Raw genomic sequence first — 23922 nt, forward strand, 5'->3', positions numbered from 1 at the left:
TGTCCCTTTTGACTGACACCTGTCCATTTAAACTGTAAACGGCCCTGCCCCAAAGTTATTTTGTGCAGCCGCGCCCGGCAACCGGAGAAAAACTAGAGTTCTCAACAGGTTAAAAAAAAAAATCACACCTGTGTGAACCAAGTGGTGCAATTCCCTCCCCCCCCCCCCCCCCCCCCGCCCCCCCCTCTCTCTCTCTCATTAGAGACACAGCACTACCCCTCTCTCTGTTTCTGGCGCCCCCTTCTGGTATAAATAAGTAACTACTCAGGCTCATAGACACAGGTACACAGGTGCACACACAGGTACGTACACGGACAAAGCTGGATGTAGAAGTGGTTGCACCACTTAAAAAAAGTAGGCCCAGTCCTATACCTGTGCAATCATCAAACACTGTACACTCAAGACACTGCCACCGCTGCCACCCTTAGATCTCCATTATATGCAAATGCCACTCCTTTCCATGTCATAATACCGGGAAGCATCATTCAGGAGAATTGCTTTTTTTCCCCCGAATTCTCCTGAACTTGAACACAGTATTTTGCATTGAACAAATTGGTTTAGAAATCCATGTCGTACAGTGGGGTTGCACCTCGGAAATAGCTGATCTACAAGCCCTCTTCAACTCGGGACGGGTTCAGATTGGATCTTCGAACACACACAGATCAGGGGGATCATCATCCTCACTGCTGCTGCTCCACATTTTTTTGTGTGGATTTCGGATCTGCAAAATGCACGAAAAATGTGCAAACTCCTCGGAACTTCGGAAGGGAACATTCCCTTGGCGCGCCTTGAAAATGAGCACCTGGGAAGCGCCTCGGAGCGCCTTGGAAATGAGCACGCTCAGACCAGGATAATACTTAAACCCGAATGAGTGTATACATGAGTTCAATTGTTTCGCATTGAGAACTTTTATTCAGAATTAAAAGGGGATTCAAGTCCTCATGCCTTTCTGTTCGTGAAGACGTGTGAAGACAATGTTTAGGTAGAAGGGACATAATATGTCATTTTGAACACATTATCTGTGATTCAACAGATATGTAATTCAACCATCTTAGTTGTCAGTAACTGAACTTCTTTAGTTCACCTTTTTTTCGGAACTTCAACTTCATCTATTTATTTACCCATCTCAGCTGCGTGTTGCAACTATGTCACTGTAGGGGTGGAAACTGTAATTACACGGCACACCCCATCAGTTATTACATTGGACAGTCACATCACAGGATAGTTTCCGATGTCAAAGACGACACAAGGATCGTGTTACAGTAATATCAATATATCTGACTGTATCTACAGTATCTTGTGTTTCTAAACCACCCGGCTGGGGTGCAGCTATATCAGCTATCATCGTTCATGGTGAAAAGGGACCTAGATCTAATGATAAAGGTGCTACAGTAACTGCACACATATATTGACGGTTGCTATATACAGTCGGCAACTACTGTATGATGGCATATCTTCACTGGTGCACTTTGAATATTTGTATTCTGGCTCAGCAGCACACAGCCCTACCGAGCGTCAGAAGTCCTTGGCAAGATGAAGCTTGTGTGGAAGCTGCCGCACTACTTCAATAAAAGAGTTTCACTAGCGTAAAGCTGATTCATAAAATAGCAACGTATCCATCAGGTATGTTTTGCAATAAAACCTCTCAAAACAAACTGATCAGGTTACTACAAAACTTCACACATAGGACTCACCTAACCTCCGCTCATTATGCTATGGTTGGATGGCCAAGGGTAGAGGATAGAGTACAGCAACTTGCAATGGGACTGGTCTTCTAGATACTCAAGTTAGCAGTGTCCATGTAAGTGAAAAATCACACTGAGTGGTGCAATCCCCTCCCCCAAACCTCCCTCCCTCTCTCTCTCTCTCTCTCTCATTAGCAGGCTGCACCACTATCACTCTCTCTCTCTCTGTTTCTGGCGCCCCCTACTGGTAATAATAAGTCATATACTCGTGCTGATGCGTTAACACTGAACACATAGGTAGGCACGGACACATTGCTGGTTGTAGGAGTGGTTGCACCACTCAAAAACTACTGCAATAATGTGAGAGACACGCACAGACATGACAACAGAGGGAGCCAGAGGGAGATCCACTGATTTAGTTCAACCCAAATTCATTTAAATTTGTTCTATACTGTTATGCCACCAAAATGTGGAATGCCACATCAACACACCAACAACCATCGAAAAGTGTGACTCTGTGCCCTCCTTCAAAACCGTCAATATAAAGAGCATCTGTTTTCTGTATACATTTTATTGCTACTACAGGTGATGATTTATTGTAGGTCATGTGTTAAAATGTCTTGATAGGACCACAATGGAAACGAGTCCAGTACTATTTGTAAACTGTTAATAAAGTATTCGATCAATCAATCAAATTGCATTTATCCTCTCTCTCTCTCTCTCTCTCTCTCTCTCTCTCTCTCTCTCTCTCTCTCTCTCTCTCTCCAAACTCTGAAAAGAATACACAATAAAATCCTCATCATAGTCTTGTTGAAGCAACTCGTGTAGAAAGGGACCAAATGGACCCGTAGAGGTTTGTTTAACCTGGTCATTAAGACTATAATAATATAAGTTTCCATTTCCAGGAAGCGAAACATGGACCACTGAGCTGAAAGGCATTCAGAGAATCCACTAGGCTACACCACTAGTAGAGCGCACACACACATCCATGAATGTGTCATGGCTGTAGATATTGCAAACGGTGCTTACTGAATTTAAGCGCATTAGGCCAATTCTTTTTTTTCCCTCCTTTATTTACCCAGGGTATAGTAGCTGCAGAGCTACAAGTGCTCATTTTCAGCAACGCCCTGCACATAGAAACACACAGACAGACACACACATTAAAACCTGGGAGCTGACCAGTATATACAACCACAGTCTTATACTGTTGGCCACTAAGCAGCTCCACTGGAGCAGTTGGGGGGGTTCCGTGCCTTGCTCAAGGGCACTTCAATCAAACCGGCAACCTTTCGGCAACAAGGGCGCTCCTCTAACCCTTAGGCCACCGCTGTCCCAAATGGTCCCAATATGTTTTTTTTCTATATTGATTCCTATTTTGTTAGTTTGTTTACTCCTGTTTTTCCTATAAAAATAAATGTATAGTCTGAAGACGCACATCTTCAGACTCCATCGCAGTTCTAGCACTTATCCCTCCTTGCAGCCCCTCTCGACACCTTTGTAGATGCAAGTTTACTATATACATATATCGTGGACTGACTGGTCACTCGTTCGTACTTGTTTTGTTAGACTTGTTTTCTCTGAATAAATGAAAGGAGAGATGAACACTTACTCGGGTCAGACAGGATGGAGTCCGTCTTGGGTAGGAACTGATCACAGCGGATTCCCTGGTAGCCTTCTCGACACCTAGTGGGGGGGAGAGAGAGAGAAAGAGAGAGAGAGAGAGAGAGAGAGAGAGAGAGAGAGAGAGAGAGAGGGAGGAGTAGTATTAGGACACTAATTATTGTTGGTTCTCAGTTAATTATTTATTTCTCTGCACCATTGTATCACCCCACCCTTGATTCCTCCATGTTTATATTCATTGTCTCTACAATTGGCCTTAGGCTCTATGTTAGTAGTTGGTGGTGGGTGTCTACTTGATTGTGTGTGTGTGTGTGTGTGTGTGTGTGTGTGTGTGTGTGTGTGTGTGTGTGTGTGTGTGTGTGTGTGTGTGTGTGTGTGTGTGTGTGTGAGTGAGTATACAGGAGTAGGGCAACATCATGGTGGCGCCTAGCTCTCAATCTACAGTTTATTTGAAATCATTGAGAAAACAAGATGAGTTGCCAATATATGTAGGGAAACTGTTTTAACAGAGAACTGACTGAAGAGTGGTGCAGCTGAGGGGGGGGGGGGGGGGGGGTGAAGATTATTCAATTGTTTGGCATGAAATATTGGGAGCTATAGTCTCAAAGTATCTGGTGAATATGGGCTATAGGCGAGTAGACTATTCTTTCTTAGGAGGCTCATCATGGTCCTCCGGGGTGTGTAACAAGATGCTGCAGTCTGTAATGGCTAGAGTCCTCTTATTTGCTACTGCCTGCTGCAGGGGTTACATTAATGCCGGGGACACAAGCAACCTGAGCAGGCTGGTCTGGGCGGGAACCCCATTTGGGGTTCTGTACAGTATTCAAAAATAACAAAACAATGATGCTTCTAATGCTATATAAATATTTGAGATTTTTAAGAATCGGCCTCAGTCCAAAATGGGATAAAGCAAGGAAGCTGGAGACGCTATATCATGGCCGGGGTGCACACGCTTATCCGACACGCCAAAGGTCCGACATGCGGGATCATCACCCGTCGCTCCCGACATGCGTTGGTCCGACACGTGTTGCGTCGTGCTTGCGGTTACAGGTTTCTGGTTTAAGGACTTCAGTGTTTTGTACCATATACAATTGTATGTATAAGTACAGAACAAAGGATGTTTGCTTTCTACATCTTTGTTGAACTGTCGGATGACTGCCGGAACGGTTGAATGACTGTCGGACCTTTGACGTGTCGGAACTAAAGCTTGTACCCATGGCCAACCACTCTTTGTATAGAGGGTGAAATGTATATGGCTGGCTTTATACTGTCACGATACCAGGATGACTGAACCCAAATGCAGAAGCAGAGAGTAGGAAAGTTCAAAATAAACGCATTTATTAAAGTACGAGGCAGCTGACAAACAAAGCTCAGGAAAACCAAAAATGTCCAAATGCCAAAATGCCACAACTGCAAAAACTTTCAAGCACAATATGCAAAGTGCGGAAAACATGAAGTCCAAAAATCAAACCTTCAGGGGAGCATGACAACAACGAACCAGGAACACACAGGACAGCTCAGGGGAAAATGACATGTTCTGACAAAGAGTGTAAGCAAAGAGTCCAGTTATATAGGGAGCACGTTAATGGCAAAGTGTTCACAGGTTTGTAATGGGAAGCACTGGTGGGCTGATGAGGGAGTTGGAGACAGGTGAGTAAAAGGGACTGCCAGTAGGAAGGGGGAGTGGGAGTGGCTGAGAGGGAGACATGGTCTGACTCTGTACTCTGTAGAGTAGACCATGACATATACTATTGTTCATTATTGATGGTGTTTCTTTTTGTGTGATGCCTTTGCCTTGCTGTAACAACATCACGTCTCCAACCTTGTAACTGTATCATTCATAACTGCTGTGCTGCCTCTGCTGACTGAATTCAGGATCAATACAGGTCTTGTCTTATCTGAACGGTTTGGGACGGTTTGGGATCAAAAGGTACTGTGGGTGCATTTGTAGATGGAGGATTGGACTATTGTATTTGTATATACTGTAGTGTGATAGACTGTATGAGGCAGTAAGTTGAGTTTTTAAAGAGCTGGAGGGTAGGTACCCTCACAAAAAACATGCAGTAATCCTGGTCACTAAACTGCCTCCCCCTGGCCAGCCGGGGCGCCTGATGGAGGGGAAAGGAACTGGTTGGAATAATGTGTTCCTTCCACGCGCTATACGTCCAAACAGGGAAACTCCCCCCTGTCAGGTGTAAAAGGAGCAACTTGGACACTCAGGCATGAAGGAAGCATGAGTTCAAGTCCGTTGCTCTCCCCATGTCCCCCATATGGGGACTAGGTTGGTGGAGGGTGTGTAGAGCCCAGGATCACATTAGATGATAGACACAGGGGTGAAAAATGGGTTTCAAAATCGTGGGATAATATATATATATATATAAAAAAAAAAAAAAAAAAGTGCAGGAGCTGGAGTCAAGTGGTTAGATGAGGTGGCTACTGGCTAGTATTCGCAAATGTATACAGTAAATGAGACACAGTGTTAAACTGTATTATAGAGTAAAAAGGAAAGCCTGATGATGTACAGTATGGTCCTCACTGTTGAGGTTGTTGGCAAGTTATCTAATTGAATCGTTGATCCGGAATCCTTCCATATTATGTCTTAGGGATTATTACATTCACAAACAGTTCACTCTCATAAATGACCAGTGTTGCCACCAATGTTATTGGTTATTATAGGAAGTTATGACCTCTAAAAGAGCTAAAGAGCGCAGTTTATCGGAGCAATGAGTCCATGAGGGTTATAGCCAACCCAGAGGATTTATTATTATGCCTCGGAGGTCAATCATATAGCCTCTGATCCTTTTCCATTTCACTTTACTGCTCAGTGTTTCCCCTCTGTCCCTATTTGGGAAAAAAGGTACAGTATGTCGACAGTAAAGGTTAATTAATAACATCTTCAGTACAAGTGGCTGCTCCCTAATCATATTTGTTCCCACTCTTTCTTGTTATGTCGCCCCCCCCTCCTTTGTGACGACTCATTTGCTCTCTATAAAGCTCTATCCTGATTGCCAGACCCTGCGGAGGGGCAGTTTATAATAGCGGATATGGTTAACTGTGGTTAGACTGTGTGCCTGTCTGTCTGTCTGACTGACTGACTCCTCACAATCACTCCCTCGCCCAGTCAGTCAGTGACGTTTCCTCGTTTCGCCTTCCCCGGCAAACTCAACACAGCAAACATATAGCCTCTAATCCTCTCCCATTATCTCACAGCCAGCGACGTGCAGGCAGTTCATATTGGGCGAGCTCATTCAAATCAAATGGCCCATCAAGTAACTGCGGACAGAAAGTTGGCAAGCTTTAAAGGGCTCATTTAGTCCCGATTTGTTTTGCCATTGATGTCAGTAAAATGTTTAACTAGTCCCCATTTCCTGCCCTGTTGCCTCCATAAATCTATATTATTTAACTCACCCTCACTCGCTCTGTTTGTTTGACGGGGCGGGAATCCATGCGGTACAAAACGGCCGCTCAGCCTCGTGCGTGCAGAGGACCTTTTCTCGCAGCAAAACAGCAAGAAGTTGAAAGCATTTTTAAAGCCTTTGCAATGCCGTGGCAACTCACGGAGGATTAGATAACACTGCTTTTATATATATATGACTGCGTCGACTCCCCTCACGCCGCATGGTCCTGCTGCAGCACGACTTGTTTGATATCTCTTGTTGTTTTGTCTCACCGGCACAAAAGACTATTATGGACACACTAGAAACTGTGTTTCTTAGATTAGCTATTTAAGTATTTATGATAGTGGAATCTGCATTGTTAGTGTAAAAAAAATAATAGAATACAGGTCTATAATAACAGTGAATGGAAATATTACTTTCTGGTTACTCAAACCAAAGAGCATATAGAGACACAACAACTGGAGATGATTGACAGTATTCAACATTCTACCAAAGTTCAACAACTTTTCTCTGACCTACATCTCTCTCTCTTTTGTCTCTCCGACATCTTGGATTCACACACACACACACACACACACACACACACACACACACACACACACACACACACACGCGCGCGCGCGCACACACGCGCACACACACGCACACACACGCACACACACGCACACACACGCACACACGTATGCGCACGGCTGCCAAAGTGCAGGATTGAGCCATGTTGTTCAGAGGCTTATACATAACAGCATGGCAAATGTGGTGCTGTGCAGAAGGACAATGAACGCATGGGTCATTTCGGTCTGTATTCATTTTCAATAATTAAACGAGTCAGATGTTGAATGGAACCATGGTGTGCTGTTGAAACAAATAACAAAAATAAAAACAGCTCTCTCTCTCTCTTGGGAAAGAAACGCAAGCGGCAGATCGAGACAGACAGTGGGAGTCATAAGTGAAAATCAACAGTACATCAGCTATGGTAATTGTCTATGTGCCACGCATACAATTATGTGCACGCACGCACACACACACACACACACACACACACACCAGCTTAATTTGCTCTGGGTGAGGGCTGGGGCTGATAACAGAGCATCTGACAAATCAGTGCAAGTAAAAAATATCGCCACAGGCTGAACTGTCACCGCAAGTGACCTCGCTGCTGAACTGACTGTCAAACACGGCCAGAACTCCATCGCCAAGTTTCGGGCAGATGGTACAATTCTCGGCTTGGAGTGTATCCTGGTTCAGGGATCCAAAAAGACAGAGTGGAAAACGTCAACATTCGACAGTTCACACAGACTGTGAGGGCTGATGTTTACACAGACTGTGAGGGCCCTCTCTTAAGGATAAACCTAGGCAACGATGAATGCTTCTCTTCATAATTCTCTCTCTCTCTCTCTCTCTCTCTCTCTCTCTCTCTCTCTCTCTCTCTCTCTCGCTCTCCCCCTCATCAGCATGCATATCTGCACCTTCCAAAGAAACTTGTCGGGATGTTAAAATGCTTTTTGTGGCTTGTCAAGACCTTGGGCAATATATTATTTTCTCTGGAGAAATACAAATAAAGCCATTACCAGCCTGACACACTGCTGCTTTTTCTAATTCACTGTTCTCAACTGACAAGCGCATATACTTATAACCAGCACAGTATCTTATTAAACGATACACTATACTATAATCAGTAGGTGCCAATATAGCACTAATGCAGTTTCAGGCATCAAATTAAGTATTATTTTAGCTACAGTGATGTCACCCAAGTATGTGTGAAATAGGGGAAGGGAATCAACATCAAGTGAGTGTGTTGGATGTGAAAACAAAGGTCCTTCTTGCGTGGATTTGGCTCCTTTTTGTGGCCTGTGAGCTTCTGTATGTCCCATCTTAAGTTTTCATAGGATGGTGGTTGTTGCAAATCCCTCCACTATGAAACTTAACCATTGTACTAGGAGAGAAAAATATATTACTCATTCGTATAGTGATATGTATGTATTAGTCACCTCTGTGTTGTTTGCACCAATGGCCAACTTGGCCCCCCAAAAAAATAAAAAATAGCAATGTACAGCCTATAGTGTTACTCAGGCTTCTGAATGGTCACAGTGGTGTTGCTATACAGGTGTTGACTTGTAGGTTGAATAATGTATGATGTTAAGGCTCATACATAGTCTGGATTTACGGTGGTGGGGTCACCACCGAACTACAACATGACGTCACGACTCGCCGCGGTGAAGAGCAAACCACCGCCACCGCTCAAGCCCTTCTCTCTGTTTTTACTCACCACCTGCTCAACGTTATTTCATCTCCGGTGGTCAGCTCACCACCGGAGCGGTGGTCACCTCACCACCGAAAATCCAGACTATGAATAGGCCTTTATAGTCTATGCATGTGTGGGGTAGGGAATCGGGATAACAAATAGAATTTTGAATTATAGAAAATGAGATTGAGGTAATATAGTGTCTTAATAGTATGACTGCTAATCATACAGCATTCGTTCTCAAAGTGCATGGGGTCTGACATCCGTGTGTGGGTCTCAGGGGATCCCGAGCAATATGAGGAACAGTTTAAGCACTTATGCCCCTATTTTATATTACGGCCATTGACAAATCTTATTAAACCCTTTCAAATGGTTGTCTGCGGCAATGTGTGTCCCCTTGACATTAAGATGTTTGAGAACCATTGTCATACAGCATGCAGGGATGAATCATAGTGTATTCTAGAGAGGGACCATACCGTATACTTCCTCTTTTTAATAGGCCTACCTGTCTAAATAATAAAGGTATATAAAAACAGAAATTCCTCCTTAATCAGCAACCTCTCACCGGCCGCAGTGTGGTGCATGCAGTAGCCTATATGCTAACAGTTCATCTTAACACATTGAGTACGCCAACGTGCATCAAAATAAAGGCCGCTATAGTGCCAGAGTAGTCTGATCGCATTTACTCTGAAAGCCAAGAACCGGAAATACTTTCTTAAAAAAGTTGACTTGACAAAGTGAGCTCATAATCCCCGATCAACTTAATATATTTATATAAACTCCAAAAAGCGTTCATATTTTGCGGGAGAGACGGATGAGGAGCAGAAATGCAGCGCCAGCATATCGATCCATTCATCACCACGGAGAGCGCCCTGGATGAGGAGATACGAGTCATTCTTTCCGCCGCGCTAACATGGGAGTCAATGACAAGCTAATACTTGCACAGAGCGTTAGCATACGGCAAGCGAAAAGCGAAATGCCAAAAAAAAAAATAGGAATAATTCTGATTATTATTATCTCGCCCCGCGTCGTTTGGACGTCGCTAGGACGTCCACAGACGTCTAAGGTATTACTCGTTTCTGATCCTTATGACGTTTCCAGACGTGTTTTGTACAGAATGTGTTAAACAGAGTCCATTTGCAGCTCGCCCAGACTCATTGGCACTGTGTCTTCTTGGGAGGACGCAGCCTCGTTGTGTAGGTGAAGAGGATTATTAAAAGAATGAGTGGTGAGGTGGTGACAGTGCATGGCTGTACGTCACAGCCATTAGTGAGGAGTGTGTACAACACAGATGCATGCCGAACCCATACACACATGCACTGTACATGCACACAAAGACACCCCCCCCCCCTCCTTCCTGTAGCGTACTGTATGTGCATTCTAAAGGCCAAAATCACATTCCGCTTCTGAGGTCTGCAGGATTAAAATTTCGTCACCTGTTCATGTCCCACACAGGTGTACCAGATTTTGTGTAATTTACGCATGGGCAATTACACTGTCGAGAAAAATAGACGTTTAGTGAAGTGTCACTACCTGCTGTGTTATTATGTGACAATAAAGGACTTGAACTTTGAAGTGAAGTTCTTTGGCAGGTGTGTTAAATAGTTTAAAAAGCAGAATAGAAACCTGAATAAAAGCGTTTCTGAAAGAAATAACAGGTAGCCTATGCACAGAAATACACAAAAATGACATAAGTTAACATAGAGTTTGGGTAATATCCATGGCTCTTTTCTGTATTTGATATTCCTTATTTCCTGTCTGTCTGTGCATGTGTAATTTCCTAGATTTGAATATTTGACGGTAATGTAGGTATTGTAGCGGTTTACTGTAGCGGTTCTAGAACAAGGATTGGCCTTATTTTAGCTCGGTAGCATTAACGCTAATACTTTAGCATCCAGGATGGAAGCCAAAACCGGACGCGAGTCATAGTGGAATAGCCTGAAATCACCCGGCACCCGAGCAACACCACTTTTGTCCACCAGACTCAATGTGTTAACATGTTTCACCGCAACATGTCACTAAGCAATGTGTTGTGAGACATTTTATTCTTTAATATTGTTTTAATTGAAAATAGAACTTAAGTGGTTAAACCCTAATTTACAATTGAAGAACTGACAGTCTATTAAATAACTGAAACCATTATTTCAAAGCATGTGTGTTTTCTTTTGTCAGAGCCAACAATAGCCCCTTCACTAAAATAACCTTGACCTGCACTGTGCAATGCTTCTGTAGGAGTAGAGATTTGTAGTGGTGGTTTGCAAAATATAATAAATGGATGAGAGGGAGTCAGAGGGTGTATGGGAGCTGTATTCTGCCTAATTAGCACCATGCCCATTAATTAACAAGAACAGGGATGTGTGCATGCGTGCGTGCGTGCGTGCTGTGTAGACATGCGAGTAGGAGATAAAACACGCTGCCTCAAGCTGCTTAAATTCTGTAAGGAAAAGTGAAACACACACACATGGACACGTGCATGCGAATGGCGAACACACGAGCGAGTGCGATGGAAGGAGACTTGTCGTCTCCTTCTAAATAGTCAAGTTGCCCAGCAGAAGTTCAACAGTTCAGTGTGAGGCGAGAAAAGTTTCTCTGTTGTCTGTCGATGTTGTTGGTATACTACGCAGCAGTGCAGAACAAGTACATTGACTCAAGTATACAATCTTTACGTTTGCTTTACTTACCTGTCTGTTTTCCTGTGCTTTTTAGACTTCTACTATACATCTCAGAGGCAAATTTTGTATGTTTTACAATTATTATTTAAAAGCTTTAGTTGATGGTTACTTTTCAGATTTGGAATATAATAACAAAATACACCAATTAAGGCCTATATTTCATAGTTTGTGTATTTAAAAGAAATTGCAGATCTACAAGCTCACAGTGCTTCGGCATCGTGACCTATCGTGAGCTTGCAGATCTGCTTTTTTTTTTTTTAAGATTTAGGAATTTTGAAAAAGTTTTTAAAACGCCTGAGAAATACTATTCTGCGATTCCGCGCATAATGAGTATACTTTTACTTTTAGTACTTCCAGTGTCTTTTGAGGCCAATATACTTTCGCCCTGTAAATGGAGTTCCATCACTGCTGTGCAGTAAAGGTTACACCCGACTTACATCAAAGGTTGAACTTCAACGATTTTATCCCCGGGGGGGGGGGGGGGGGGGGGGGTAAATAACATTATTTTTCTTCAGAAATTCACGGGCAAGAGTAAAATAATCAAAACTAGAAACATACAATTATTATTTTCAATAATTGAACCAAAGCAAATCTCAACACTGCGTTGCCGTTAACTCTGAGTCAGCTTTCCCCCACAATCACAGAGAAGACCTGAGGGACTCCGCTCAGCCATATGTACAGTACATACAGTAATAGGGGTTTGAGTGGTTAGCTGAGTCATCCTGTGCCTCTAGCCTCAACATGCAGGAACACACACACACACACACACACACACACACACACACACACACACACACACACACACACACACACACACACACACACACACACACACACAGTCCAATAAAAGAAAGTCCAATAAAGAAAGTATATCACAGTCCATTGGTCAAACTGTGTGACACAGTGCTGCTTCTATACAACAACAAACACCACAAACAGCACCGTTCATTTCACCGCGGTGAGATTCATTCCAGGGGAAAAGTTGGCCGACATAACACAACCTATGAGGAAATGACTTGGCCACAGAGATCTTGTTGTTTCTGTCCTGTGTGTGTGAACTGACATCACCTGCCCAACCAGGGAGGGTGCAACAAAAACAAAACACATTCCCCTGCCATGTACCGTTGCGATGCAATGGAGCACTGTGTTGCTAACTCCTCTCCTCTGTCATGCCACATTGTGTCTATAATACTCTCCATAGGTGGTGCAACTCTTTCCCCTCCTATATAGCTGTAGTGCTTTGGGTTGACTTCCACTAACTTGGAACATTAACATTTTCACCTTGAGATCTGATTCTAAAAATGTCTTCTATACAGTTTTCTGAAAAAGCTATGTTTCTATGTCAGTCGTTCTTCGATTTTTCAAAAAATAGCAGACCTACAAGCTCATAGCGCGCCACTCGGTGGCGCGCTATGAGCTTGTAGATCTGCTATTTTTCAATAGCTAAAGCATAACATAGTGCTAAACACCAAAAGGGGTTCCCGCCCCAAAATGGGTTAAGAGAGAACGCACCTATTCCTCACACCGAGCTCGATTCTTTCCGCATCCAAATACAGTACGTCCCCAATATTAAAAAAAGGAAGTTAATTACCAATTACCATACACTGTACCTAGTCAAATCTAGTGTGGTGAACCCTCCTGCGTCACGTGGATTCACACGTATCTCTCCTGCAGACCCCGGACTGCAGGCTGCAATCGCTGCAGGGTGGGCGTTTTGCAGAAACCAAAATGTGGAAGACCCAATCAGCGTCTGTCAATCACAGGGCCATGCAGGACATGATGCTGAATGGTTTCTGCAAAACGCCCACCACCAGCTCTCTATTTAAAACACAGAGACTGTCACTGCATACATAACATAACCAAATGGACCCCAAAGCATCATTACGGGACGGATCCGTAAAGGGTCCATTTGTTTTGGGAGTATGCCGTTAAATCAACAACAAGAAGATGCAATACACTCTCTCATCATGCATCGCTAAATGGGATAAGCCTACTTAATGAGTATTTGGAGTGGTTGGCATACTGTGGTTTCCTATGGAATAATTGTATTTGACAAATCAAATCCTAGTGTAATCCAATCTGCTTGCTAGGCTGCTAGCGCTGCTCCAATTAAGGCTTGATTGGTCACACCTTGCTACATCTAATACATACAATTGACAGGTCCTACTTCAAAGAGGGCTGAAGATGATTATACTTCTATATACTTATACTGAGTATATCATTCAGCTTACCTTCATTTTAAAAAACGAAATTGAAATGAAAGTCGTGTTGTTGAGCTTCAAAGATGAAGTCAGTTCTCCCCCCGCCCCACCTGCTTATACCATTATGGTGCATTTGTGTGTACTGTACACGCTTGCAAATGTGCATAATACAGCCTCCAAAATACAGTGCATAATGTTATTTGGAAAAAGTTAATTTTTATAGTTTCATGATCATGAACACTCTGGATGTTATTGTGTGTGTGTGTGTGTGTGTGTGTGTGTGTGTGTGTGTGTGTGTGTGTGTGTGTGTGTGTGTGCGTGTGTGCGTGCGTGCGTGCCACAGCCAAGTATGGTAGAAATCACGAGGCCACTGAGCTGGTAGGTCGACCTCAGTACCGCAACGAAGTATTACTACAAAGTCAAAAGACAAAGTCATACGATTTGTCACACACGTTACCACAGTGAAATTTGTTCTCCGCATTTGACCCATCTCTTGGGAGCAGTGAGCCGCAGCCAAGGAGCGGTGAGCTGCAGCCGTGCCGCGCTCGGGAATCATTTGATTAGTAGATTTGACCCCCCCAATACAACCCTTTGATGCTGAGTGCCAAGCAGGAAGGCATTGGGTCCCATTTTTACAGTCTTTGGTATGACCCGGCCGGGGATCGAACCCCGACCTCCCAGTCTCAGGGCGGACACTCTAACCACAAGGCCACACTGTCTGGTCACAAGGCCACTGTCTGGTCACAAGGCCACTGTCTGGTCACAAGTGCACCCACAGTGCACCCACAGGTAATACTTGGAAATCCCAAACAAAGGAGTAACTTGGACACTCAGGCATGAAGGAAGCATGAGTTCAAGTCCGTTGCTCTCCCCATGTCTCCCATATATGGGGGACTAGGTTGGCGGAGGGTGTGTAGAGCCCAGGATCAAATTACATAATTGACACGGGGTGAAAAATGGGTTACAAAATTGTGGGATAAAAAAAAAAAAAAAAAAAAACTTGAATAGAGCATGAAACTTTAGTAACACTTAAGGTTGATATAGTGTATACTTGGTTGTTGGTGTGTAACTAAGTACTGTATAATGGGGGCTTTTAGACCGCTAGTTTGAGGTGCACTAGAGAGACAGACAACCACTCAGCACAGTGTTTTTCTCAGACGCTATAATGAAATCTCCTGTCAGCTCTGAGATTTCCTAATACTGCGAGTCACCATGGACGTGGGGTTCCTTATTTGGGTGTCAGCAATATTCTGCCGACGGCAGGAGGTGTGACAAATGATACCAAGAATATTGCATCCTTCTCATTTGGAGAATCACCTAGATTGGGGTTAGCCAGCCAGGGCACATAACCCCCAAAATAAAAATGGTGATATAAAATGCAATAAAAGCCAGTGGTGGGTTTTTTTTCCCCTTTAGGCCTGCCTTTGCAGTCCTTTGGCACCTAGCAGCTGTACCGGTATTGCTGCCGTGTGCCAAACGTGCAACCCGCGAGGCCCAAGACTTGACTATACAGCCCAAGAAATGTAATCAAATTAGATCTTTCAACAGTGATTTGTTCAACTCGAAACATGTCTAGTCAGCTCCCTTCTAGTCTAGGAAAATTGGCCTCAGATCCTGTGCAGCAGGGGCGTGGCCCAGTGCGTTGCGTTTCAAATGAAATGCGAATCAAAAGACAGGGGCGGGTTCCACATGGAGTGGGCGCTATACATCTAAATAAGACGGAAGGGAAACAATTGCTCCTTGAGCGGTGGTGGCCTACTACAATTCAATTTGGAATTGGATTCCCTTCGGACTATTTTCATGGTATGCACAGAGCTTCAGACCGGAAAGGGGAGTGTCCGCTCAGATTCTGAGCGCAACGTACTTCCCTCACAGGGATACGTTCCTTTTTTCTCGCCCGCCTAGTGGCGAAAAATAAAACTTCTGGGAACTCAGATTAGCTCCCTTCAAACTCCATCAAAACCACTCACATCTGTCCAAGATGATATTAGGGACTTTTTAAGCAACGGCGGCTTGCGGCAGTCCGCTCCGGCAACCGGAAATGGATCAGTGCTCGATGGATAAACCTGCTTGCCGATGGTTGCAGCCCTTTCTACTACGGCAGAACCTATATACACTACGACGCCATTATCATCATTTGAAATTAGCTTGCCATGCGGTACCGCTTGCTCCATCACCTCTCTTATGTAATGTGTAATTATGTGTAATGTGTTGGGCATGCTCTGAGTGAAGAAATAACAGCTAATACCATAATGTCATGTTAACCATGTTTATTAAAACGGTTTTTAGAATAGCACAGATTGCTCCAGCACCTTCCTCTGTCCACTGCTGATCATGTCTATAGCGCATGTAAGAATTAAGCAATATCGGCAAGTTAGCTGACGCGTGACGGGGTGTAAAAAAAAATGAAAGAAAGATAATGTGTTCATGTTAGACACATGCTGCATAGACGGCGTGCTTGCGCTATAGCCGCCGTACTTCCGCCTATAGCGCTGTACACCTGCAGTATGCAGCATATTCCACATGATGAACATTAAGTGCCTCAAAGTACGCAATGCTGCAAATAGTGTATGCTGTAGGAAACCTGCAGGTCAGGACATATACGCATCTCCCGTGTTCAACGGTGCTCATATTCATCTCTATTTTATGTTTCCTCTGCTCACAGTGTGTTTTGCAACGCCAGTTCCATGCAGCCATGCAGCTGGGCCTGCCTTATAATTACGTTTAAATAAAACATGACTCCCAACCAATTCGCACACATGTTGTGTGGTGTTTGAAGGTATATGCCACAGGCCCCGTACTCAATTTCACCCAGAGAGTCCTTTAAAAACCCACCTCCAGGAGTTCAATTATTAATGGCCCTGCTGGGTACAACACTGTACTGTAGGTGAACCCAAAAATACAAAAGGCCATACAGTACACCACCTTTCCATCCTGGTATACTTTTTTCACTTGGAGGTTTGCCCCAATCCTACTGTATCTATCTGTCTACTTTCCGCTCACCCACCGGTGGGGCGCTAGTGAGCGTATCATGGAGTAGACGCCTTTCTGTGTAGCTCTGTCAATTCCTCACTAAACTGCACTTGCCTCTTCCAAACAAAAAAAATGAGCAACCTAGAGAAGCAGACCAACAAAGGGAAAACCTACAACACCAGAAGAACCTCCAGTCCAACTATATTTCTACTGGCGGAGATTCAGAAGACGACACTGCTAACCAGTTAGCCGCATGTGCTAGCCCCAACAAGATGGATCCAGAACCGACCCTTTCCACCATCCTTACGGCTATCAAGACGCTGGAAGGGGACATAAACACACGTTTCAACACCCTGGACTCTAAACTAAACCATGTTCCTCTCACCCACCCTCCCTCCCATGTGACATTCTTTTTGAGTCTCCTAGCGAGCTGCATTTTGTATTTTGTAGGTCAGAGGAAGTGAGGAGGATCGACGCACCATTTAAAAAAATATTCACATTGAAGCCAAATCAAAGGAAAACATCTTGTAATTTCCAGTGGGTGACGAGAGCACTAAAGCTTTATTTTCCCAAAACAGTCCCTCTCTTGGGGATGGAGAGTATAAGTGACTTTCATTCAAGCAGGCACTTTGTGAAGTTGGCAATTCGGAAAACAGTTCCATCTGCAAATCCTTAATTCTCACTGTGGCTGTAGCCTATATAAAGCCTGGTTTATACTGCACCTTATACAGTGCCGTTTCTACGGGGGGGCACTAGGGGGCACTGCCCCCCCAGATAGACTTTGTGCCCCCCCAGTCCAGAACCCTACCCCACCATTATTTTTAATGTTTTACAGGTTTAAAATATATATAATGTGTTATTTTCATGTTCTTTGTGTTTATAATAAATGTACATTTTGTAATGAATTAATAGTAATAAAAATGCAATAATAAAAAGTACACTGGCAGTGGCACCTAGTCGGATTCGTTTTGATGCAGCGCACCAAAAGCTACGTCATTACCTGTGTTGCCACGCAGGGCGGGTCAATTCAAATATTTTCAGACTTCAGTCACAGACACACAGTGAAAACAAACCCAAACTGAATCATGGATATTAGGAACTGGCTCAAAGCCAAAACACCAAACCCTAACCCGCCACCAGCACCTTCAGAAAGGCAGACTGAAGCCACCGCTATCGCTATGTCGGTAATGTCGCCTGTTGTTAAAATTACGGGGAGTTGTTCGAGCACCGCCACCGAGGCAGAGGCAGAGCCGGAGCCGGGGCAGCAAGCCCCTACTGCTGCAGCAACTTCCACAGCCGGTCGCAGCAGCTCAACGTTCGGACCTCCACCACCACCGCATGCTTCTCCACCAGAGGATCTTGGTTCTGACACACCGAATCAGGTGAAACGGGAGAAATACCCAAGTAAACTTTACAGTGGCAACTGTGGCAAAAAACGCTCGTTTGTGAGTACATGGTTTCAGGGCAGGGACTGGCTAGAATACAGCGTGCAGGCAAATGCTGCATTTTGTTTCCCATGCAGGAAATTCCGTGCAGCATGTAGTGGCAGTGTTGACACTACTTTCACGTTGAAAGGATTTAGTAATTGGAAGCATGCAACAGAAACAAACAAGGGCTTAAATAAGCATGCGCTCTCCAAAGAGCATTTGACGTGTGCCGACATTTGGAGGGAGAGAGACAAGCGCACTCAGACTGACACTGCAGTCTCAACGCTGGTGAATACTGAACAGTTGGATAGAAACCGATTCTACATGTCGTCCCTCATAGACATAATCGGATTTCTGGCATCAAATCAGTTGCCTTTGAGGGGAACACTGGATGCATTCAAGGATATGTCAGAAGGGGGCAGTGGACTGTTCCTTTCCCTTTTTCAATACACGCTCGAAAATAACACCAAGCTCGCCAAAGTAATGACGCATATTCCACGCAATGCAACTTATACAAGTCCTGCCATTCAAAATCAAATAATAGAAGCAATGAGCAGCGTGATAACAGAAGCCATTGTAAAGGACATAGGCACGCATTGGTTCACAATCAAAGTGGATGGCACTCGTGACCCCACGGGCTGTGAGAACGTTTCCATAGTGGTGCGTTATATATCAGAGGAAAGTAAAGAAGTGACAGAGCGCCTACTTACTATGGCAACCACACAAGTCGGCGACGCCGCAACACTCACTGACACAATATTACAAGAACTCGCAAAAGTTGGGCTCAGCTCTGATAAAATATTGAGTCAGTGTTATGATGGCGCTTCCGTCATGTCAGGGAAGCATGGAGGGGTCCAAAAACTACTGCAGAATAAACTTGGCCGCGAAATTCCCTACGTCCATTGTTTCAATCACCAGCTTCACCTTGTTGTTATCCATGCGCTGTCAGCAGAGGGGGAAATCGGCGACTTCTTTGATGTTTGTGGCATGCTGTTTAATTTCTTCAGAAAGCCCACTGTTGCTGTTCACTACAAAGGTGATACCCTGAAGCGCCTCTTGGATCAGCGCTGGACAGGCCATCTGGCCACGGTCTCAGTGATCCTTAAAAACATGGAGGATATCACTGCAGTACTGTCTGAGGTAAACAACACCCGGGCCTACGGTTCGGATGTTAGAGTGGAGTCAGTTGGACTTCTTCACCATGTGCAAGAACCGAACTTTGTGTTTATTGGGCATGCAGTGCAGAAGATATTACTGCTGCTGGACGCACCAAACCAACAGCTACAAGCTGAGGGAATGGACCTCCTCACGGGAGTAAAACTTGTGCGCAGTGCAACAGATTGTGTTCGTGAGCTGAGATGTGACACTGCATTTTTGGAGTTATGGAATACAGCCACCAATAACAACACACCGGTGGCGGAAAACGCAGCCGCCGAGGCCGAGCCACCCGCAGCAGCGGCTCCACCACCACCACCACCACCACCAACCAAAAGGAAACGTAAAATGAACAGTAACCTTGCAGCCTACGTTGTTGAGGAAAGTGTGGGACAAGGAGGACACAACGAAATCAACACAGAGACGGAGATGAAAAGACTCTACTACAGTGCCATTGATGCTGTTCTGGGAGAGATAGATGCTCGCTTTAGCGAACGTGACGGGAAACTGATTTCTGCATTGACAGCTCTGGACCCAGCCGCGTCCGCGACAGAAAGTTTTCTCGATGCCACAAAAGTTAAACCAATCCTGGATTTGGTAGGAGTCGAGATAGTACCAACACAGTACACTGTTGCACGTGAATACCTCCTGTCAGAAATAAAAAAGGCAGGCCCCGAAGAGAAATGGACCATTCAGAAAATACTGTCAAAACACCACAAAACACTTAAATCAATGCCCACTGTATTACTAGCACTCCGACTGGCCCTGGTGTTTGGCGCGTCAACAGCAACATGTGAGAATTCTTTCTCAACTCTAAAGAGCGTCTTTACCGACCGTAGACGCACCATGCTGCATGAGAGGAAGGCAAGACTTGTACAGCTGGCTTTTGAAAAGGACTTAACCAAGAAATGCAGGACTAAATGGAAGGACGCTGTTCTGAGGAAGTTCCACGCAGGTCACAATCGCCGCCTTCAGCTCTTCTAATGGTGAGTGAAATAAATAAATTAACATAATAATAATAATAAAAATATGGACTACAAAACGCATTAGCCTAATTTGTTAATGCTATTATTGTTATTCTCTCTGTCAGGGTTGGACTGACCCATTAAAGTTGACTGAATGGCTGATGAAGTTGGAACTGTCCATGGTCCTGGAGAATGCTTGCGGTGAAGTAGACCCCCCCCCCTTTTCCTCCCGACATAAATACTCAGACTTGTTGTTTTTGGTTGGTGCATACTAGCCTTTGCCCTTTTACTCATATTCCTCCCGCCGTGGAGATGGCGACATGCTAAACTATTTGTTGGTGATTAATAGTTGATGCATATAGCATAGTCTTTTTTTTTTTTTACTTTCCTCCCGCTGTGGAGATGCTCATGTGTTCATTGTATTGTTTGTGCGATGCGATCGTGTTTCCACATGACAGTATATATGTTTGTTTATTTGTTCTGTTGGCTATACAATAATTAGGCTATATTATTTGTTCTGGTGTTGTATAATTGTAACCTACTTGTAGCCCTTCTCCAAGCCATTTGCGTTGTTGTCAGTTGTTTTATTGCATAGGCCTGTGTGAGTTTGCTTGCTATACATGGGTGTGAACTTGAAAAATAAAGTGCCCCCCTTGGAAATATGAATGCCCCTCTGCTGATTATTCCCTGTATACGGCACTGACCTTATACTACACCTAAAAAAGGTGATCTACAAGCTAAACAATTAGTTGTGCAGCAACACACTGTGAGTTTGTAGATCAGCTATTTCTGGTGTGTGACACAGCATTCAACAGATTATACAGTGAACCCTCACAAAAACATGCAGTAATCCTGGTCTCTAAACTGCCTCCCACTGGCCAGCCGGGTCGCCTGATGGAGGGGAAAGGAACTGGTTGGAATAACGTGTTCCTTCCACGCGCTACGTCCAACCAGGGAAACTCCCCCCTGTCAGGTGTAAAGGAGCAACTTGGACACTCAAGCATGAAGGAAGCATGAGTTAAGTCTGTTGCTCTCCCCAGGTTGGCGGAGGGTGTGTAGAGCCCAGGATCACATTAGATGATTGACACAGGGGTGAAAAATGGGTTACAAAATCGTGGGATAAAAAATATATTTAAAAAAAGATTATACAGTGAATCAGGCATAAGGGGCAAGACTGGTCTGTATGCGTGCGTGAGCGTGCATGTTTGTTTGTTTGAGAGAGCCTATTTCACCCCTGCAATAACGCATTGGCCGGGTTATTGCAGGGGTGAAATAGGCTCTCTCTTGTCAGCCCAATAACCACAACGGGATGAGCACAACCAAGTACAGCTGCGAATCCTAAACCTCGATGAGATACCTACAGATATTGGTGTACTAGTATAGGCTTGTTGGAGCTAGGAATGACAGGAAGGACACACTATCATCTCAGCACTCTTCAGCACAACACTACCATACTTCGTTACTAGCAGATACTACGCAGCTGTTTCAGTTTCAAGCAGCCATCTAGCAATGGATGGAGAATACATATTAAGTTTGAGATAAAGTTGACTCTTTGCGCGCTCTCTCTCTCTCTCTCTCTCTCTCTCTCTCTCTCTCTCTCTCAAACACTATCGTTAGTCTTTATCTTTGTGCTTAATAATTCCCTGCAAGTCACTTTAATTAGATGGTTTGCTCTTTCCATCATTGATTAAATTAGTTATTATCTCCTTCAAGGAGATGCAAGTTGAACTCTCATGCCAAAGACATTTTCTGCTGCCCTCTTCTGTAATGCACTCCAATGCTGCCGTCGATGTGAATAAATAATGTAAAAAAGAAAAAAGAAAAAGTAATTAAATGCTCCTCTGTGTCTCTATTTTCATTACCATATTCCAATATTAAAATTGCTTTGTGGGTGGACGTCATAAAGATGGCCAAATCTCACGGGCATAAAGGAAAGGACAAACGCACGCACGCAAGATCTATTAACAATTAGGACAGTCCTGGTTTGTATACAGTACCCATGAACGTGTAAGTGGAGACAAGTGGAGCTGGGGCTGGCACAGGTGGAGGCCCCAAGGCCACCCCAAGGTGTAAGGTGGCCCTTACACCTTTGTCTGTGTGGAGGTAGTCAAATATGTTAAAGGGACACTTTAATATGAGAAGAAAAAAGTGTGTGTCAGCTTTTATCAGATGTAAGAAGGAGGGGGGCTCAAAGGCAAAAAGATTGGGAACCACTGGTGTGTAGACAACCATGTGCCCCCTCCGATACACATGGAGTCGCCAGCTGCTTCTTTTCAGCTGACAGTGAGGAGTTTCACCGGGAGGTCATAACATGTGGCGAACACATTATGCCTCAAAAGTTCCGCTCCCTGCTGCTGAACAGGCGTCCCATGAGTTTAGGCGTCGCGAGGCGTGCAGCAACAAAAAAATAAATAAACCCCACACAAACCCCTGCAGGTTTGCCCACCCCATAGCCTATTGTGTTCAATGGAGCGCCCAGCCAGCCAAACCAGAGGCAGTGTGGATGAATCTAACCGCAGTCTCTACAGTGACATGTGGGTAGTTTAATCCAGCAGTAATGTCATATTACAGATATACCCCCCCACACACACACACACTGTATTCCTCAGGTATCAAATCCCTACCCCTATTTGTCTTGCACCTATGGGTGCTTGGACTGACATGCACAAGGACACTTTTGGCACCTTTGGGTGCGTGGACTTAAGTGCAACACACATCACATCATGCAACACAACATAATTTGCACATTTGAATGCATATTTGAATGCATATTCATAATGCATATTCATAACATATGAATATGAGTGCGCTGGGGATTCATATTTAGGTCTTAGGGTATAACTATAATCACAGTATAGCTTCTCTATGATAATAGTGCAGTATAGAATGTTTGGTACAATAACGTGAGGGGATTTATTCACTTCTCACACTACTCTCACAGGAGGGAGAGCGAGTGCATTTTCTGGCAGCGGCATCAGCCGCGGAGTGTCCGCCAATTGCAGACAACACCTGCAGCAGGTGGCGGTGTTTCTTGGCGACATCAGTCCGACACCCTATACCCCGGCAAACCCTAACTCTAACCGCAAGCACGACGCGACGCACGGCGGACCAACGCACTGCCGCGGAAGCGAGCGGCAGTGGAGTGTCATAATCCCCCCCCCCCCCCATCTTCCCCGGCAGATGCCGCCGCCCCTCCCCCCGGCTGTTATCGGCAGTTGTGGAGTCTGAACCGGCGGGCGTGAAACTGAGTCGGCAGTGGAGTGACTCAATCCCCACACCTTCCCCCGGCAGGTGCCACCCCTATAACCTGATTGCCGCTGCCCGAGAATGCACTCCCTCCTTCTGGCTCACAGATTCATAGGCCTGCCCCATCAATTTACTATCTAACACGTTAATGGTCACATATAAGTACAGTGAAAGGAACCGAGGAACTATAGGATACCAGGTAAGCATTGAACCTAGCATCTGTCTAAACAACATGCCGTGTATAAGAAGATTCAAACACTAATCTAAATAACATGAAAAGTGAACTAGTTACAAACATATCAGCATAGAAAAAAAGAAAAGTATAGCTGGCTACTTCT

The 23922-nt window shown here is 44.5% G+C and overlaps 1 protein-coding gene across 1 annotated transcript in view; it reads right to left on the reverse strand.

Annotated features, from left to right (window-relative positions):
- The window catches only part of nrg3a (neuregulin 3a), a gene marked incomplete at both ends in the record, with an annotated part of 467076 nt that overhangs the window by 67011 nt on the left and 376143 nt on the right, over positions 1-23922 (reverse strand). The window contains one exon of the mRNA XM_080782991.1: positions 3295-3368. Within this exon, the coding sequence (XP_080639117.1) occupies positions 3295-3368 (74 nt within the window). The remainder of the gene's footprint in view (positions 1-3294; positions 3369-23922) is intronic.

The sequence above is a fragment of the Protomyctophum bolini genome, assembly GCF_963924005.1.
Source record: "Protomyctophum bolini genome assembly, chromosome: 14".
Lineage (NCBI taxonomy): Eukaryota > Metazoa > Chordata > Actinopteri > Myctophiformes > Myctophidae > Protomyctophum > Protomyctophum bolini.